This window comes from Carya illinoinensis, chromosome 13 (assembly GCF_018687715.1).
Source record: "Carya illinoinensis cultivar Pawnee chromosome 13, C.illinoinensisPawnee_v1, whole genome shotgun sequence".
NCBI lineage: Eukaryota > Viridiplantae > Streptophyta > Magnoliopsida > Fagales > Juglandaceae > Carya > Carya illinoinensis.
The window spans coordinates 13,694,790-13,714,397 of record NC_056764.1 but is presented as its reverse complement, the minus strand read 5'-3'; the positions used below and the strand labels follow the sequence as shown (position 1 = coordinate 13,714,397).

At 33.9% G+C, this 19,608-nt stretch overlaps 1 protein-coding gene across 2 annotated transcripts; it reads left to right on the top strand.

Annotated features, from left to right (window-relative positions):
- The first annotated feature begins 761 nt into the window (after positions 1 to 761).
- LOC122293024 (MLO-like protein 3) lies at positions 762 to 8,698 on the top strand. Of its 2 annotated transcripts, none has more exons than XM_043101635.1 (16): positions 762 to 975; positions 1,089 to 1,251; positions 1,552 to 1,609; positions 1,699 to 1,982; positions 2,145 to 2,261; positions 3,548 to 3,608; positions 5,303 to 5,391; positions 5,547 to 5,621; positions 6,349 to 6,437; positions 7,031 to 7,080; positions 7,242 to 7,282; positions 7,367 to 7,540; positions 7,651 to 7,686; positions 7,827 to 7,894; positions 7,989 to 8,049; positions 8,202 to 8,698. In XM_043101635.1, the coding sequence occupies exons 2-16, from the start codon at positions 1,114 to 1,116 to the stop codon at positions 8,604 to 8,606; spliced, it is 1,746 nt and encodes a 581-aa protein (XP_042957569.1). In that variant the 5' UTR covers positions 762 to 975; positions 1,089 to 1,113; the 3' UTR covers positions 8,607 to 8,698. The 2 variants fall into 2 exon arrangements, with proteins under 2 accessions (XP_042957569.1, XP_042957568.1); XM_043101634.1 differs by having other exon boundaries at positions 763 to 996.
- Positions 8,699 to 19,608: the final 10,910 nt, after the last annotated feature.

Sequence of the window (19,608 nt, the reverse complement as noted above, 5' to 3'; positions counted from 1 at the left end):
AAGAATGGTAGTTTAGCTGGAGTTGTTTGTAGGGACTACTTAGGTAATGTTTTGGGTTGCATAACTGAATTCTCTTCCATTTGTAATGCAAATGGAGCTGAAGTCCTTGTAGCTTTCATTGGTATCAACATGGCAGCAGGTGGACAATGGAAGAATGTCATCATTGAAGGGGACTCGCAGGTGGTAATCTCAGTTCTAAACAATTCCCAACAAATCTCATAATAGACTATTGAATGTAGGATAAGAAATGCCAAATAATTCTCAACAAGTTTGATAAATGGTCGGGAGGTTGTCAAAATACACCAGACTCAGAATTGGTGCCCGCATACACTGGCACAATGAGCATCTTCAAATAATTTCTTTGAAGACATATCGGAATTCATCAAACTTCCGGACTGTATATTGGAGTTCCACAGTGGGAAGGATCCACCATAACTTTTGTTGAATGTTGTAATTATTTCTTTTGTATTTCTTGCATTTCATTTCCTCTATGTATTATGAAATCTGGTTTACTTAACAAAGGGGTTTCATCGTTTGATAAAAAATAAAAATAATAAAATAATAAAATAAAATAAAATAATAAGAAGAAGAAGAAGAAGAAGAAGAAGAAGAAGAATAAGAAGAAGAAGAAAAGGGGTCGAGTTATCAAATGGAGCCACCACATGAATAAACCATACTGCACAAACCCACTTGACACAACTGACTTGGATCCGAACAAAGCAGAACCAATCAAATTAGATACGGCCTACACCAGCAATTAAGTACCACCGACTCCAAAATGGGCGAGTCCAAAGCTGGAACTTGGAAGCAGCATTTGAAGGGTTAAAGGTCCTCAAATATTAAATCACATAAAACTTCACAACCCTGTCAAAGTAAAACCGAAGTTAATACCTTCACCGGTGCAAATCGTTCGCAAAATTGACTCCAAAATGGGCGAAGTCAGAGGTTCAAAGAAGCGTTGAAGAGCTAAAACCGGTTACTAATTCTTCTTCGTTGGTGTGTGGATTTTTATTTCAGAACTCATGACCTTGATTCCACCCCCGTTCTTTTCCTTTTTTAACTTCTCCTAGCTCCCGATGTTGATCCAGTTTTCAAGACGAAATAGGAGTAAATATGGCTGCAGCCGAGGGAGAAGGAAGCAATACTTCTCGCTCTCTCCAAGACACACCCGTCTGGGCTCTAGCCACCGTTTGCTTTGTCTTCATCTCCGTATCTCTCTTTATGGAGCACTTGATCCATCTCCTTTCCAACGTAAGTAAACATACAAGAAAATGATGAAAATAAAGATAACCTTTCACCTCGATCGGAAGTAGTAGTAGTAATACTACCTGTGTGTGGCAGCCGTATGGTCTGCAATAATTTGATGGAGGAACTTTTCTTTCTTTTCGGTGCTCAAAGAAACCCTTTTTTTCACTAGCAGGAAAGGCCCTTCACAATTGCTAACTCATGAACGGCATGATGTTTGCCGTAAAGAAAACTACTTTAAATTATGTTCTTAATTATGAAAATTTTTACAAATCCCAGCCTGTATTGGGCTTCTAATTGGTGCAGTGGCTCAGAAAACACCGGAAAACAGCTTTGTTCGAGGCTCTGGAGAAGCTTAAATCTGGTAGGTTTTAGAATTTTAACAAGTTATATGGTAATTGGAAACGGAGGTAAACGTTTGTGTTGACTAATTTGTATATGGTGTCCTTGCAGTGTTGATTCTCTTGGGTTTCATGTCTCTCATATTAGCAGGAACTCAAAGATACATTTCCAAAATCTGTATACCGATTAGAGTTGCAGATACCATGCTTCCTTGCCGTGTAAGTCCAACAACCAAAACTACCAAAGCACTAGGATTAATTGCTCATTTATGGACTGGAGCATCTGAATATTATTTCCCAGGAAAAGATGTTCTTGAGAATGTTCCGCGGCAACCTGACAGAAGAAAATTGGCTACAGCTGAAACCAGTACTTCTTCTGAATATTGTGATTCCAAGGTACGTTATATAATATTGATCTTAATTAATTATTCATTTGGAAAAGAGGAGGCTCTCTCTCTCTCTCTCTCTCTCTCTCTCTCTCTCTCTCTCTCTCTCTCTCTCTCTCTCTCTCCCTCCTTCCTTTGATCTGAATATTTCTTTCATTCGATTTATTTGCAGGGAAAGACGTCATTTATATCACCAGAGGGGATTCTTCAGCTCAACACATTTATATTTGTGTTAGCAGTTATGCATATTGTCTACACTGTTCTCACCATGGCTTTAGGAAGGGCCAAGGTACGTACGTATGCCCACTTGCTAAATAAATTGTTCTCATATGAAGACAAGAATAGATTTGGTATGCAAAATATAGACATTCTGATCATTTCTACAGAAATATTAGAAATCCATGTATTACATCTTCCAATATTTTTCCCTAAAAGTTTTGAAATAATAAAACATCATGGTGCCGGCCGCCCACCGCACGAAACGCCGGGAGTGATCCGATCACTCCAGCACAAAACCGGCGTTCATGAGCGGTTTTTTCACCCCCAACGACCGCAAACAGGTCCCAACCAATCTGTGCCTAGTGAGAACAATAAGTACTATATATAGTTGAAATTTTTTGTCGTATCGTAAGGACCACTAAAGCAAGGCTGTAGATAAATTTGTTTTGCCGTTAACGGTACGCAACACATTCAATATTTACCAAACCTAAAACAGCTGTAAGTTTAATGGAGAAATGATATTTGTAGTCATAGAGTTTTTATGCATAGCAAGTGTAGTATATTTCTTTTAAATAAAGTAAATTATAAATATAAAATTTACATGAAAAATTAATTTTTTAATGATAAACACTACAAGAAAAGTAGCTTATTGTCACGAGTTCTTGTTCCACGACACAATATCGTGGCAATAAGTGGGGATTTTGTCACCAGAGTAATCTGTGGGAGTGAAACATGTCATTTACCATGAGATCACAGTGGTGACAAATACTTTACTGGCAATTATGTTTTTTTCCACGAATTTCATCTTTTAATGCCACCCTTTTCTTCTAACGGGAAAAAGAATCCATTAATGTATATTCTTCGTGGCATAAAACTTTTAACGTCAGAATTTAATTTTTTTCCACCATATCGCATCATCGCTATTTTGCACGTGATGAAGAGCATACGAATCCGTGAGTACAGAATTATTTGCCATGAGTTGAGCTAGGCATTTCCCACGACTTCATGTTGCCGCACAGAAATGTGAGGTTTAAACCTCACAGAAATGTGCGGCGCTTGCACGACTCATAATTGTAACTAATATGACTACTTATAATAACTGCATAATTAATCAAGGTTCAAACTCACAACTGATCCCAATCGTGAACTAATTCATTGCCCCCGAAGATTAGGGGTAGTATCATTTGGGGCGAAGTCATTATTAAGAGGCATTAGGTTTATTTATTTTAAACACAACGAATACTAGCAATCTGATCTCCCAATCTAACTCTTGATTGTTCTTTGATTTTTTCTCTTTAATTGCAACCGGATGTGTCGCCATGATGAATATATATATTATTTGCATATGATCATTAGATGAGGCGCTGGGAAGCTTGGGAAAGAGAAACTCAGACAGTCGAATATCAAGTGGCTAATGGTGAGATTAATCTCCTTGCAAACTTGTTTATTGACAAAAACAAAACGTCATTAGTTCTTTAATTCATAAAAAAAATAAAAAAAAAAAATTGTTAGCTGTTCTAAAAATATTTTAAAAATTAGTCTTCGCATGAAATCGGGGTCTTCTTTAATTCTAAGATCTAGAAATGTCTCTGTAAATATAAAACTAAAAAAAGGGATAAAAAGTGTGTGTGTGTGTATATATGTATATATAACATGTTGCTATATTTTCGAATGAAAAAACTGTACAAGATCTCCATATATTATATAACATATATTAATTGAACTTATTCTTTACTCATTAATTCATTATATTAGCTTCTGCGTTAAGTCATTTTTTTGTGTCTGGTCTACCTTGACGGGAACGTTAGCTTTCCCAGTCTCTTTGTTTGTCCACTTGCTAAAATATAGACAGAATCTCACAAGATCACAGCCATGATCATCTTCTTATTCACCTTTTTTTTTTTTTTCTAAACGTATACCTAGCAAGGTGGGCGATCTTTGTTTATTTTCCATCTCTTTAACCCCATATTAAATAAGGTCTCTGTTTTTTTTTTTTTTTTCCTTTCCATTTCCCATTAGAGGTGGTGGAAACCAACCACGACTTTGTTTTTAAAAGCACAAAGCTTTAAATTATTGAAGTCGTTCGGTGTGTTGTAATTAAAGGTTGGCATTTTTATAATCGTATCTATACGAGAGGCTAACGATATATCGACGTCTATCCTCGGCTTTTAGCTATAAAGACAGCACTAGCAGATCAATGTGGGGCATGCATCTTCATGAATATGACTATGATCCTCTTGATTATTAGTCTTTTAAAGAATATGGGTTTAAACATGATTTGGTCCTTCCTTGAGTCACTATAATTAGAGTCCATTGAATAATTATAAAAGGCAAGAGCTTCTTTTTTTAAAATAATGTGATGGAGGTTTGCTTGTTTTTATTTGCTAATGTGATAATGTGATAAGAGTCATCATCTCATACACCGCACACCAGTCCATACTTGTTTTTATTTTATTTTATTCAGTATAAACTAATTGAATTATTCTACTGATCATTATCCCTATATCATATATTTGCCAAAGAATAAAAAATAAAAATAAAAAATCATGTGTGAACGACGTTTGTGATGTAGTGATGATCATGATTCATGAGTAAAATCTTTATTCTAATATTGACGAATGAAATGCTTCGGTTGTTTTAGGATCCTAGTCATGATGAGATATAAAATTAGAGATATTTATAAGTTTATATCTCATTAGTATCCTAACATGTTTCTTGATCAGAAAATAGAATATTCTAAACATTGTATCGCCATTTATCTCTCCATCATTCCATACTAATTAATCAATTTTTAGGCCTCTATGCTTTGATCCTTAGTATTCCTACGAGCTAGCTAACACTATAATTTGAATAATGATATGTACAAATTGATCAAAATATAAAGGATAAGTAATGCTATGTATAATCAGCAATTGCGCAAATACTATACAATTGCTTTAAAAAAAATAGAATTCATTATTAAAAAGTTAATTTTTTCATATAAATCTTGTATTTATTTATTTTTTTTAAATATATACATGTCGCTTGCACGTTCACAATTACAATTATCTTTCTCCTTACAAATTTGAGTTTTTTGTTACCTGACATCATGAGTACTGTCTTTTTAATTAGATCCTAATCGATTTAGAATTACAAGACAAACGACGTTCGGGCGCCGACATATGAATTCTTTCACAAGAACATCACTTCATCTTTGGATCGTAAGTAGTAATTATTCCTTTTCTTTCTTAATTAATCAATATGCTATATATTTATTGATGTTCAGGCACTTAAAATGTATTAAATATAAAATAAAAGAACAATATTTTTCTAATTCTGACCATACCGTCGTTTGCTCAAATTTGAATTGGAACAGAAATGCTTCTTCCGACAATTCTTCAATTCAGTGGCCAAAGTTGACTACCTAACTCTACGCCATGGCTTTATCTCGGTTAGTTTCTCTATCTCTTTTCTAAATTTTCAACTCCTGTTGTTCAGATAATTGAGAAGGTTACTTAATATTAGATATAATTTTAAGTTATATAAGTCTCGCATTAAAATATGTTTGTATGTTAAGCTGAATTGAAATAAGTTGAATTATTTATAAATAGTAGTGAGTTAAGATATATAGTGGAGTGAATTTTGTAGAGTCCAACTAAGATAAGTTTGTATGTGTTTGAATATTTAAGATGAGTTTAGATATATTTATAGGAAGTTGAAAAATATTGTAGGTCCGACATAGTAAAGAGATGTTGAGTTAAAAAAAATTATGTGTCCTACATGTAAAGAGGTTTTGAGTTAAGTAATATTTAGTGATTTGAGAGTTATATATTTAGATATTTGGATAGGTCTAAAACAGAATCTAAGATGAGCTTAGCTGAGCTCATTCAAGGATACAAACAAAGCATTTTTTGAAAAATACTAAGATAATGTGAGCATAGAGATCGAAGTGCTACAAATATAAATGGATTCTGTAAAAGTAAACTCACAAAGTGACGTGACTTTATGTGACCTGCTAGATTATTTATTTTACGATAAAAATAACTTAATTTATAATTTAATATATCATATCAAACCATACCATGTTATTTTGTAGATTTATTTTAAATAATCCATTTGCATTAAAGTAAGTTTTCCAATGAAGAATATTATCTAACTCAGTTCCACTGATTTTATAGGCCCATATGTCAACAAATAACTCCTTCAACTTCCAAAAGTACATACAACGTTCGCTGGACGAGGATTTCAAAGCTGTGGTTGGCATCAGGTTGTTAATTTAATTATACTCTTATTTGATCCTGCATGAATATCTGATCATCTGTCTGTGACCAATTTGGTTGATCGATTTTTTTGCTTATATCAAACGGTCGTCGGTCTATGATGCTAGCTAGCTAGACGTTTTGTAATTAGCAGTTACATATATCACATAAAATTATTTAATAATCTCAATATATATATTAAGCTGAGAAATATTTAAGCCATATTTAACACATGAAACCAAGTACTTAATTGTGAGTATATTTTTATTAAAATCTCTTTGTAACTGTAGCAGTACTCTTAAGAATTAATTAGTTCTAAAAATCTCTTTACTTTTTCCAGAATTTGTTAGAATTAAAATGAAATTGAGGATTTGATAGAGCCAACATCATGAAAGTTTGCAGCCCAAAACACTATTTTATTCTTTCGGGGAATCTTGGAAATCTTTTTGTTGGTAATTATATATTTTCAATCGTCGACTAATATTATATCAAAACGATCATGATGATCAATAATAAGATGATGAATAATAATGTATTTCTTTCATTGTATGAGATCCAAATATTATAAGATCATGATATTAATTTTCACACTTTTGGACAGCCCTTCCATGTGGTTTATTGTTGTCGTCTTCATTCTTCTCGACGTGCACGGTGAGCAAAATGCCCTCTTTCTACCATATGTATATATACGGAGAAGAATGTTTTCAAACAGCACAAAATGTTCATGAACGTGTTGTAAGATCATCAATTTCATGTATCAATTTAAACAGCATTAATTATTAACTAATGATATTTATGATGATCTTAATCAGGTTGGCATATGTATCTGTGGTTATCATTTCTCCCATTAATTGTACGTATTCAAAATTTTAAGATATTACATGATTAATTAGTGATAGTACTCGACGATTTTGATATATTTATTTATACTGTGCAGTTAGTGCTACTTCTTGGAACCAAACTGGAAATAATTGTAGCAAGAATGGCTCTTCAGCTCAAAGATCAGAATAGCGTGATCAAAGGAACACCTGTGGTGCAACTCAATGACAGTCATTTCTGGTTCAATCGACCCCAATTCGTCTTGACCATTCTGCATTTTACTTTGTTTACGGTAAAAAGAAAAAGGAATCTTTAGTACTACTTTGGATAATTGCTCCGTTAGATCAATTCATGACTGTTTAACTAATTTTATATTTGATTTAATTTCTTAACCATTTCCAGAATGCATTTGAGCTTGCTTTCTTCGTTTGGGTCACGGTATGCTTGGCAGCTTGCTTCCATTTGGTCATGATAATCGCATGCTTTAAACTCAATGCATGCAGTCGAGTGATTGTGTCATGTGCATTTATTTCCAAACAAGTTGGACCATCTTTGTTTAATTACTTTCTAATTTTCAGTGGCAATATGGGATCAAGTCTTGCTACCATGAAAATATTGAAATCATCGTTGTCCGAGTAGCATTAGCGTACGTGGGTCGATCTCTTTCTTCTTTTTGTTTTGTAAGTTTCTTCTTCTTCTTCCTAATTAATATATATGTTGTCTTCTTATTTTATCTTCAGGGTGACAGTTCAAGTGTTGTGCAGTTACATTACTCTTCCCCTCTACGCTCTTGTAACCCAGGTACATGCATGGTGTGAAATGACCAAAATGCCTATTATTTTATGCTAAATAGATACCACATATCCATTTAAGTGAAATATGGTATTGCACATAGATTGCATCTTGAATATAACATTATAAGTTGTCGTTGTACATGGCTTGCACATGCACAGATGGGATCACAATTCAAGAGCAGAGTCGGCCTAGAAGGACAAACGGTGCATGCAATAAATCAATGGTATGCTGAAGCAAGGGAAAGGAAGAAAAGGGGGCAGGATGTTTCTGTACGATCAGGATCAAGCAGTAATAGAACCCTGGATCCGTTGGATTTGCCTTCACATCATCATCACCGAGTGCCGGCATTGTCTAATGAGGGCGAGATCAAAGCTCATGTTTCCAACGAATTAGCTGATGAAATTGTTGAAGAACAATATGAGCATCAAGGAGTTCATGAACATGATCATGATAAGGAACTTGATCAAGCCATGGATTCGACGTCTGAGATTGTGCAGATCGAAATGTCAGAAGCTAGCATCTATAACTCAAAAATATTTGAGAGTACTGGCATGATCTCATAGATATGAATTCTCTCATTGTATGGTTTAATTTCAACATATACATGATTCCAAATTTTCCTACCCATTTAATAATTTACGTATTCTTTTGCAAACTCTCGAGCTATCAACGGCAAAAATGGATGGCCTGCAAGATCATACGTGTGAATCTAGTGATTAACCTAATTAGTTGGGTTTTGTTTTCTTTTTATATAGCAAAACATCTTCATTCAATCAAAAGCCTTACCGTTTCTCAGACCAGATGATTTGTGAAATATAAGTAGGGAAGGAGTCCCACCATACAGAGATCATTTACATGCCAAAGTACATATCTGGCAAGCCTGTGAGCAGTTTCAGTCCCTAAACGCCCAATGTGTTGAATTCCCTAAACATATCTAGCAAGCCTCTGAGCAGCTCTTTTATCTCAATAATGAGGTTCCCCATAAGGAACACGGACTCCCCTTCAGCTTAATTTCATCTACCATAAGCAGAGAATCACTTTCCAGGATAAGGTCTTGTGTGTGAACAGACAATTGCAAGCATCAAAACATAAACAATAAATATTCTATTTCAGTAGGATCATTTACTTTATATTCCTTGTTACTAGCTGACAAAATAACATCCTTTGTGGTCTCTTAATATTACCCTCACCCCTGTTCTCAATTAGTCGTAAAAAATAGCACCATCAACGTTCAGTTTCAAAGTGTCTTGAGAAGGGTGAATCCAGTAGCACTGTTTTGATTGGTCTTCTCTTTTTCAATGCAATAGCTTCCTTGTGAGTTTTCAACAAGGATAAAGCATAATCCACAACCTGTTCATTTAAAAGGAATTTGTTCTCATAAATTTTCTCGTTTCTTCTATACCACAACCCCCAATAGATTAGAAAGAATATTTTTTAGGTCCTCTCGACTTTCTTTGTCTCTAACTTGCCTTGCCATGCCAACAAAGTCATTGTGATTTTGATGTGCCCCAATCCAATTCCACGGCTTCATATCAGATTGTTGAAGAGTTTTAGATAAGGAAAGTGCTTTGCCCATGTCGCCTGCATATTTGGGCAGTCCAAATGTGCATGAACGAGATCTTCATCTTCTTTCCACAAAAAACACAGCAATCCTCACTGAGAATTTTCATCTTCCTCAAATTGTGCTTTATAGGTAAACCATTTTTACAAGCTCGGATTTGATCCATAGGATTGAAATTCCTTGAACCCACAATCAATTTGAAACTCACACAAAAAAATCAAAATCAAGCCTATGGAAAATCTAAACTAGTTGAAGAACTTGTTTCAAAAACCTAGATTATAGGAAAAATTGCCCCAAAGGTTGTGTTGCCTTTGATAAGCTCAAAAGTTCATTCAAGAACAAGAGCAAATAAACTCAATTCACAATAAGAATATTCATCAAAAAAGCTACCCTTTGAAGTGGACGGCTACATGAATATTTAAACAACCATCCCCAATGAAACAAAACCCTTAACCGAAAATACCTTTCCCAAAATACCCTTGGTTGACGCCCCCTATGGTAATGCATATAATAATATCCCCTTAAAAACCCTAGGTGCCCCCACATGAGTTTTTCTACCCAAAAAGCCCATTGGTCGAAAATACAAGGCCTTCCAAAACCGTAGTTCATCAAAATTAAAACATATGTGGACCAGACATCCTCAAACTCAATTATTCTAAACTAATTTATATAACTAATCAAATAAGTCCTTTTAATGAATTAAATAATTTCAAAACCTTCAATAACAATAGTCCCAAATAAGAATCCTAAGTCATGTCTTCCATAGCTTGTATCACGTGAATCAAAATCGTATCTCATTCTTTCAAGCCCATCTTGAATGTTGGGCTCTTGCTAGACTCGTCCAAAATGGATTGCATCAATCATTATATTGCTTTATTGATCTTCTTAGCTATTGATCTTTTAATTGGCCCATTTGAAACTTGCAAATGATCTTTAAGACTTGGTCAACCTTGGTGCCCATCATTCCCCCTCTTCTTGAAAGTATTCAACCTCGAATATTCACCTACATCAAAAGGAGAACGATCAAAAATATTGACAGTAGTAGAAACATTATATTCACCTGGAAGATCCAATGTATAGGAATTATCATTAATTGACTTCACTAACTTAGCCTTCTTTTGTCTATCCAAGCTACTCATTTCATCAATAGGTAAAGACATTAAATCTAAATGAGTAAATGAATTAAAGCCACAAAAAATTTCAAAAGTAAAAATTTAGTAGTAGAATGAACACTCCAACTGTATGCAAACTCTACAAATGACAAAGGATACTCCCAAAAATGTTCATGCAACACGTATAAACTCTTCCTTACACCAAAATGATCCATCAAACCACCTCCATGTGTTTCATGCACAAGCAACTCACGCATAGAACTATTAGGTACATAAATTCTGTTCTCTTTAAACAAGTACCAATCTAGTCTATAGAACTTACCAAACGATGTCTTCTCACACACTCCATACACACTAGCAAAGTCATCATCATTAGCATACAATTTCTTTTCATATTCAAATTTCAATAACTTTGCATTTAAAATAAAGACAATGACATACCTTCTTGATAATGCATCAACCACAAAATTTTTCTTACCTTGTTTTTTTTTATTACAAGAGGAAAGGTCTCAATGAATTCTATCCACTTGGCATGCATTTTATTCAACTTATTTTGTCCTTTCAAGTGCTTCAAAGACTCATGTTCGGTATGTAAGACAAGTTATTTTGGCCAAAAGTAATGTTGTCAAGTCTCCAATGTCTTATTCTTCTAATATGTGGTAATCCACTAAGCATATCATTAGGAAACATGACCTAATATTTCTGCAACAAAGAAACAACAATACTAGGCAAAGATTTGTCAAGTTCGTTAATATTAAAACTTGCCTTAGCATAAAAATTCACTTTTCTCTTCTTCTTTTTTCTCTCACTTTCTTCACTCTTTCTTTTCTTTTCACTCTCTTTTTTCTTTTCACTCTCTTTTTTTCTTGAGATTTCAGCCTCACCCTCATTCCTTTTCTCTCTCATTTTTCTCTCTCTCTCATTTTCGGCCTCACTATTTCTTTTGTTCTCAATCTCACTTTCACTCTTTCTTTTGTGCTCAATCTCACTTTTCACTTTTTCTTTTTGATCAACCTCACTTTTCAATTTCAAATAGTCCTCATGGACCTGTTTTGGGATTAAAAGAGCAAACTTAATTGTTTTGTCATCCTTTACAAAACTGTACATGTTTTTAAACTCATCATGGATCACCCCCTATTATACTACCACGGCCCCTAACAAAATATAACCAGTATGCATAGGCACAACATCACAAAACACCTCATCACTATACCTCCCAATAGTAAAAGATACCAGCACTTGCTTATTTACCATAATATCCCCACAATCATTCAGTCACTGCAACTTGTATGGTCTAGAGTGTTTCAAGATAGATAAATTCAATTTCTCAATTAAAATAGTGCTAGCCAACTACCCCCATCAATGATCATATACCTTGTTGATGTGGTATCTAGTATGAAAAATGTTATCTCTCTGCTGCTCCGTATCATCTACCTTAATTTGCGTATTGAGAGCACGCCTAGTAACAAGAAACTCACCTATCACGGGGTATTCCACTCCATCATCATCACTAGCATCAACCAACTCGAACATCTCATCACTATCACCCTCACTTTTAGTCATCACCTCTATTCCTAGGCACCCCACATGAGTTCTTCTACCCAAAAAGCCCCTTGGCTGAAAATACAAGACCTTCCAAAACCCTAATTCATCAAAATTAAAACATATGTGGGCCAAATATCCTTAAGTCCAATTATTTTAGACTAGTTATTATAAATAATAGAATAAGTCCTTTTAATGAATTAAATAAGTTCAAATCTTTCAATAACAATAGGCCCAAATAAGAATCCTAAGTCATGTCTTCCATAGCTTGTATCACGTGGATCAAAATTGGATCTCCTTCTTTCAAGTCCATCTTAAATGTTGGGCTCTTGCCAGACTCGTCCCAAGTGGATTGGGCCAGTCCTTGCATTACTTCCTTGATTTTCTTAGCTCTTGATCTTGTAATTGACACATCTGAAACTTTCAAAAGATCTTTAAGACTAGGCCCACCTTGGTACCCATCAAGCTCTCCAGGAAAACACTTTGACTTTGTTAGTTGGTTTTGGGATTCTAAGATTTGAACCTAGAACTATTCACCCAACCCAACTCGAAAATCTATTTTTTTACCCGACCCGACTGTGGGTGTTTTCCATTTAGCCAGTTACCCAATCCATCTTTTGAAATAACCAAGTGTTCCAACCAAACCCTTTTTTTAATATAATTTATAATTATTATTATTATTAACACCATTGTATACAAAAAACAAAAATCCTTCTTAATGTTTAATTTTCTATATTTTTTATAATCTAGAATATGATGATATGACATCACATGAATTACTGAATTAAGGATGTTGTAAAAATTTCCCACGGCACACATTGGTGTCATCCAATCATGTTTATGTACCAAATACTTGCAATTAAAATGTCATAACTTAAATAAGCATTACCAGCTTTGAAGAGTTATATCCCTTATTTCTTAAAATTTTCTCCTTTCCTTTGGATTGCACTTGATGATGTTTGAAATAAGTCTAACTGTTATCATTTACAATGTCAGCTACAATCATTAAGAATTTCTTTGTGAAAGTATCATGGACATGAAGCAAAATATTGACATCAAATGATAATGATCTCCAGAATCCTATGTATAATAGTCCACTTGTTGTGGCTTAGGACTAGTTTGAGTACTAGAATATTATGAAAATACTTTACTACTATTCATTATTTTATTATCACTTTTAACATATTTTTCATTACTTTTTACTATTATTCATTAATATTCAATATTTTATCATTATTATTTTTATTAATTTTTCACTGATATTCACAAAATATCTGAGAATACCTCACTACCTAAATACAACCTTAAATCTAATTCCTGCATTTCCTTCATGGTCTAGTTCTGTAAATTGTTCTGCTTGTTAGTAAAAATTCATACCACCACCAAGAATTGTTGGTAAAATCTCCAAATTCTAGTAATTTTTTGAAATACCTATGGGAAATATCAAGGAGAATAATCAACTCAACTATTTCTTGGTTGTGAATCAACTTGATTCATTGGGTGGATTAAGAAGAAAGTAAAGAAAATAATATGCCAATGGTGTGGTAAGAGTGGAAATGCTTAACATATTTACAATGTCAACCATTTCCAAAGGAAAAAGCATATTTACCTGTCAAAGACTCAAAAACAGTATAAATGCTACTCTATCCCGCAAAGATACATACTTAAATGTAAGCAAGCACAAGACCTTGAGTGTCTATGTCTGGGTTTCATAGTTTCATTCAAATGGATATCCATAAAATTGAACAAAAAATTCAAAAATACAATATTTCATCAGCAAAAGCTCACTTCTTAGACTTCAATCTCTAGCACCTTTTGTAGGAAAACCAAATCATTCAAATCCCCTTGCTTTCAGAATCAACAAGCAAAATGTAGATGCATAAAAGCAACTTCATTCAAATAGGTACCCTTCAAAATAAGCAACAAAAACACAACATGACTGGTTCTATGAAGCAAGTTTAGCTAGGCTGGCAACTCGATCACAGCCAACTAGGTCTATGCCCGGCCTGACCTGACCCAACTACCATAACAAGCCAAACCGACCCGACCGTACATTCGGGTTGGGTCAACTTCATAAAAGCAACTTCATTCAAATAGGTACCCTTCAAAATAAGCAACAAAAACACAACATGACTGGTTCTATTAAGCAAGTTTAGCTAGGTTGGCAACTCAATCACAACCAACTAGGTCTATGCCCGGCCCGACCTGACCCAACTACCATAACAAGCCAAACTGACCCGACCGTACATTCGGGTTGGGTCAACTTCACTTTTCCTCTTCCCCCCCCCCCCCAACCCCTCTTCCCCTGAGAGGAAGTAGGGGAGATAATTGCTATTACTTTGGTCTTCTTTTCAATATAGGTTACATATGTACAAAAACTAATCAAAAAAAATATGTACATAACATCATGATAAAACCCATAAGTAGCACAAGTGAAATTCATAAAAAAATTCAATGTTCATAAAAGATGTACATTTGGTTATACTCCAAGAATAATGATGATTTCACAATTGAAGGCCAACCTCACCCTTGGTTTAATTTAAGCTTTCAATAGAGTTCTCATAACAAACTAGCATGTAACCTATTAACAAAAACAAATATCAGTAAAGCACTGCAAATCAGAATCAAATAATAATTTTGCAACAACATTAGGAATCATGTATATCTAATAATATAAACAAAGTTGAGGAGGTGGAGAAAATGAGTTCAGAAAATTGAAGAAATAATATAAAGCTTCGATATCACCTTTTTTTTCCATTTCCTAACCATAATTTGTGAATCAAGTCCAGACACCTGTAAACAGCCAAGGTCCACAAACCCTTAAAAAATGGAGAAGATCAAATCAAAATTTTTAATTCATGCAGATCATATACAAAGCAGTGAAAATGAAAATCATACCATTCATGCAGACCCTAAGCTTTGAGTTACTCCTCATCAACATAAGTAAACCTTGATTTTGGATCAAACTCTAAAAAAACACATGATGATTATTAAATGATATAAAAATAAACATTATGAAAAACTTTAATAAATATGAAAATAAGAAATAAATTTATTATCCAATTCCGCCTCAAAGCTTTCAATATTATCCAAGGAGGTACGAAGATCAATGGATATTGGATCCTTCAACCAATTTTATGTACAAACGAGTGCCTCAACTATTTTTGGAGATAATAAACTACAAAATGGGTTAAGCACACAACCCTCATGCAACTCTTGCCAAAATAGAATACTTTAGTTCATTGATCTTTCATTAATCCAAAATATCAAAATTTGGAGCTCGTGTCTCACAACTACGTTCCAAATACTAATCGATCTCCGATTTGTTCATCAAATTAGATTCAATAATTTATTGCCCATACTCAATCCAAAAACTCTGTTGAGAATCAAAATTAATCATACTAGGATCAATTGAGGAAGGAGGCTCAGAATAGGAAACTTCACTTGAACTCCCATACACAACACTATACTCTTCGTAAATGTCAATCATCAATTGTTTCACTTTTGGAACCTTTTCTTTGACTAAATTACCACTGTATATTTTTTTGAACCAAAAATGCAAAAGACTAAATTTACATCTTGGATCAAGAACAACAGCAATAGATATCATCAAATTAGTCTCATCAATTGATCCCTATTATTTGTCATATTTAATCTTCATATTTGTCGCCATACATTTCAACATTGCATCATTACTTTGACTCAGTTTTGAAAAATGTGATTAGATGCATCAAAACTCCTGGAAATATGCATTAGATGTGACATACAAAAAGCTAAAAAGTAGCATCATAAAAAATCTTCAAAATTTTATCAATACTCTAACTCTCTCCCAATCACTAGAGTTTGGGGGGCTCAAGTTCACACTATGAAAATAACGAAAAAAAGAATCATCATCCTTCTCCAATTGCACAAATGATTTGTAAATGTTTCTGCAACTTCTAACATTAAATAAGTCAAATTCCATCTTATGGAAACATTAAGGCATACCAATTTTGTACAACCATTTTCTCCTTTTCTATACACTTTTAGAATTTCTCCATTCTTGCGGAAGATAATCTAACATAACTAATGGCATTGTGCACCCTTGTGATTGAATCATCAGAATTTTTTAGCCCATCATTCACAATGAGATTCATAATATGGGCACAATACCTGATGTGAATATACTTCCCTTCTAACAAATGACCTCCTACGAACTTCCTTAAATACTCAATGGCAACATCATTTGAGAAATCATTGTCAACTATAACAATAAAAATCTTGTCAATACCCCAATCTCGTAGACATGAGTCTACACAATTTTCAATAGTTTCTCCTTCGTGATTAGGGATCATACAAAAGTTTAGAATTCTTTTGTGTAGTGTCCATCTATAGTCGATAAAGTGTGCAATAAGACACATATAATTTAAGTTTTTAATCGACGACCATGTGCTAGTGGTTAAACTAACCCGCCCAACTGTCTTAAATATTTTCTTTAAATTCTCCTTCTCCATTTTAAATAATTTAGTATAGTCTCTCGCTACAGTGGTTCGAGATGGCATTTGGAACCTCGGTTTAAGTGATCTACATACCTCCTTAAATCCCTAGGCTTCCACTATCTTTAATGGAAGCTCTTAACAAATTATCATTTCAGCAATTGTCATTCATACATATGTGCATTTGCCAAGTTACTAAGAGCATCCACATTGGTTTATGCATATGCATATGCAAAATCACATCTTTTAGAGATCCAATTTGCCATACAAGCAAAACTTTCATATTGCCTTATGCAAATTTGAGATAAAATAATAATAAAATATTATCATTTTATTATTTTTTTTTGCTTTTTTTTTTTTAATAAGGTTTGATCTTCAAATATGTAAAATATTTGAGTAAAATATTTTTTGGAGAGTGAATGAGTAAAATATGTAGTAAAATATATAAAGGTAAAATATGTAGAAATAGAGTAGGAGGAGAGAAAAAGAATAAATAAAATATGTTTTGGAGAGTGAATAGTAGATCTTTAAATATGTAAAGGTACTGTTCATAGCTATGCAAATATTTGAAGATGCTTAATCCAATGTAAATGAATTTAGGCTCATATTATGCAAATATGAATTTGTATATGCATATGCATAGATCAATGTGGATGCTCTAACATCACTATCTCCAACTCCCTCAAGAGCCCTCTCACGACTCATAGTCTATTGATCTGTAAGTCTGATTCTATGAGGATATTGCTTACAAGTACCAAGATACTACAACATACTTGATGTACCATGTCCTTTGGGACGACAAGAGTAAATCTTGTGACAATAATTACACTTCATTTTTGGGTCATTTAAATGGCATCCATCTATTTTAGTGAAATGGTCCCACATTACTAAGGGGTCCTTATTTGCCCTCCTTTGACGAGTAGGGAGACTTAATTGTGTCCCTAGACAAGTTAATGTTTGAAGCCATTTGTGATCGATTTTCCAATGAAGTAGCAATCTCATTCCCTCTTAAATTTGTATGAGTGTCACTTTTGAAGCAATTCATATATAAACTGACATAAAATATAATTATATAGCATACAAAAATCAAGATATTAGTGATGCATAGATGCATCCAGCCACACACACACAACAATAAAACTAGTATAAATTAGAAGAGAAGCTAAAATTAGTAGACCAAATGCATTCAAGATAACAAACAAATAAAGCAGCAGCACAAATGTTGGCCCATTATTAAAAGCTAGAAAGACCAATTCCAAGCAGACCAGATTAAATGGGTTTCTACTTTCAAAGAAACCAAAACCAAAATTTCTATACTTGTACAACTCAGTCATTTCACATTGCAGAAAGAAAAGAGTTGTGCTCAATATAGTATTCAAACAAGAAAGCAATTTACTTATTCATTTAAGGTAATAATTAATCAGATAATTATTCATCTTCCAGCAGACCCAAAAGACAAAACAGAGAGAGGGCATAGAGAGGAATGGGAGAATCAAAGGCAAAAGCAAGGATGCAGCAGAGTATGACAATGATGAAACCATCGAAATGATAGAAGAGGAAATAGACCTTGCCTACAAAACTGCTCATATAAGATCTGTCAATGATAGCCTTGTTCCAGTTAACTTGACAAATAAGGTGATATTTTTGTATGCTCATCATGAATGAATTTTCATGTCACCTATAAATCATTACCTATAAATCTATGAGGTGGTGATCATATTTATTGGGCTTCAGCCCAGAATGTGAGTTACGTTGGGATTAGCTGGGCCTCTCTAATAGGTTTTGAAGCGGCCCAAGTAAAGCTGGCCTAGTCCTTTTATGATTGACCATAATGATATCTCAGATTTAGGCATAGTGGATTCAAATTATATGCGCTACCAAAATAAGAAATTAATTTATAATCATAATGCATTAGTATAGTATTAATGTAACGGCTTATTACATTAGCTAACATTAAAAAAAAAATTGATATTTTTATTTATAGTTGTAATTGTTCTTGCAACAAATCAACTTGTAAGCAGTAGAATTTTAATTGTTATGTATTTTTACATAAATTTTGTTTTTGATTAAAGGATTCAAGGAAGGGAAAGGAGCATGCTGTGGAACAGGACAACTGAGAGGAGTGTACAGTTGTGAAGGAAAAAGACTCATGAAGGAGTTCCAAGTCTGTGAGAATCCAAAAGAATATGTGTTTTGGGACTCTTACCATCTCATAGAAAAGTCCTACAAACAATTGGTAGATGAAATGTGAAGTGGGGAAAGCAACACCAACAGCATGGGTTCTTACAATATGAGAAATCTATTCCAAAATCTATAAAAGTTCATTTTTACCTTTCAAAATAATGCATCTTTAGTGCTTGTAATCTTACAGAAATTAGAGTAAATGAGAAAGAAGATATTGCTAGAAATCTTTTAGGGTTTCACACTCCAACGAAATTAAATGGGTATTTAATTAATAGATTAAGATTTAAACCTCATTAAGCAAAGATTCAACAAGGAACTTGCTATTCAAACAAGGCTCCTTGCTATTATTGCAAGTCATCTTTCAGCAAACCCAAAAAAGAAAACAAAGAAAGGGAATAAAGAGATCCACAAAGATCGAAATTAGCTAGAGAGAGAAAGTAAGAGAGAGAGTAACCTATAATGGATCGAAGTAGGAGAGAGTGGGGCGGATGGAGAAGTATGTGAGACTTGAGAGTGGACAAATCTGGACCTCGTGGAGAAGCAACAAAGGGGATGATGCAGCAAACGGTGACCAAGAAATGTGACAACGAATGGCAACGACGAACTATGACGACGAACGGCGACAAAGAACGGAAATGACAAACGGAGAGGTGGCTAGGGTTTGAGGAGAAGAACTCAATTCAAAACATAT

Bases quoted from the DNA above. Each gene is read 5' to 3' on its own strand.
- LOC122293024 (XM_043101635.1), top strand. From the start codon at position 1,114: ATGGCTGCAGCCGAGGGAGAAGGAAGCAATACTTCTCGCTCTCTCCAA. The intron at 3,609-5,302 runs GTGAGATTAATC...CTTTTTAATTAG, and splicing joins CGAATATCAAGTGGCTAATG to ATCCTAATCGATTTAGAATT. The intron at 7,541-7,650 runs GTAAAAAGAAAA...AACCATTTCCAG, and splicing joins TGCATTTTACTTTGTTTACG to AATGCATTTGAGCTTGCTTT.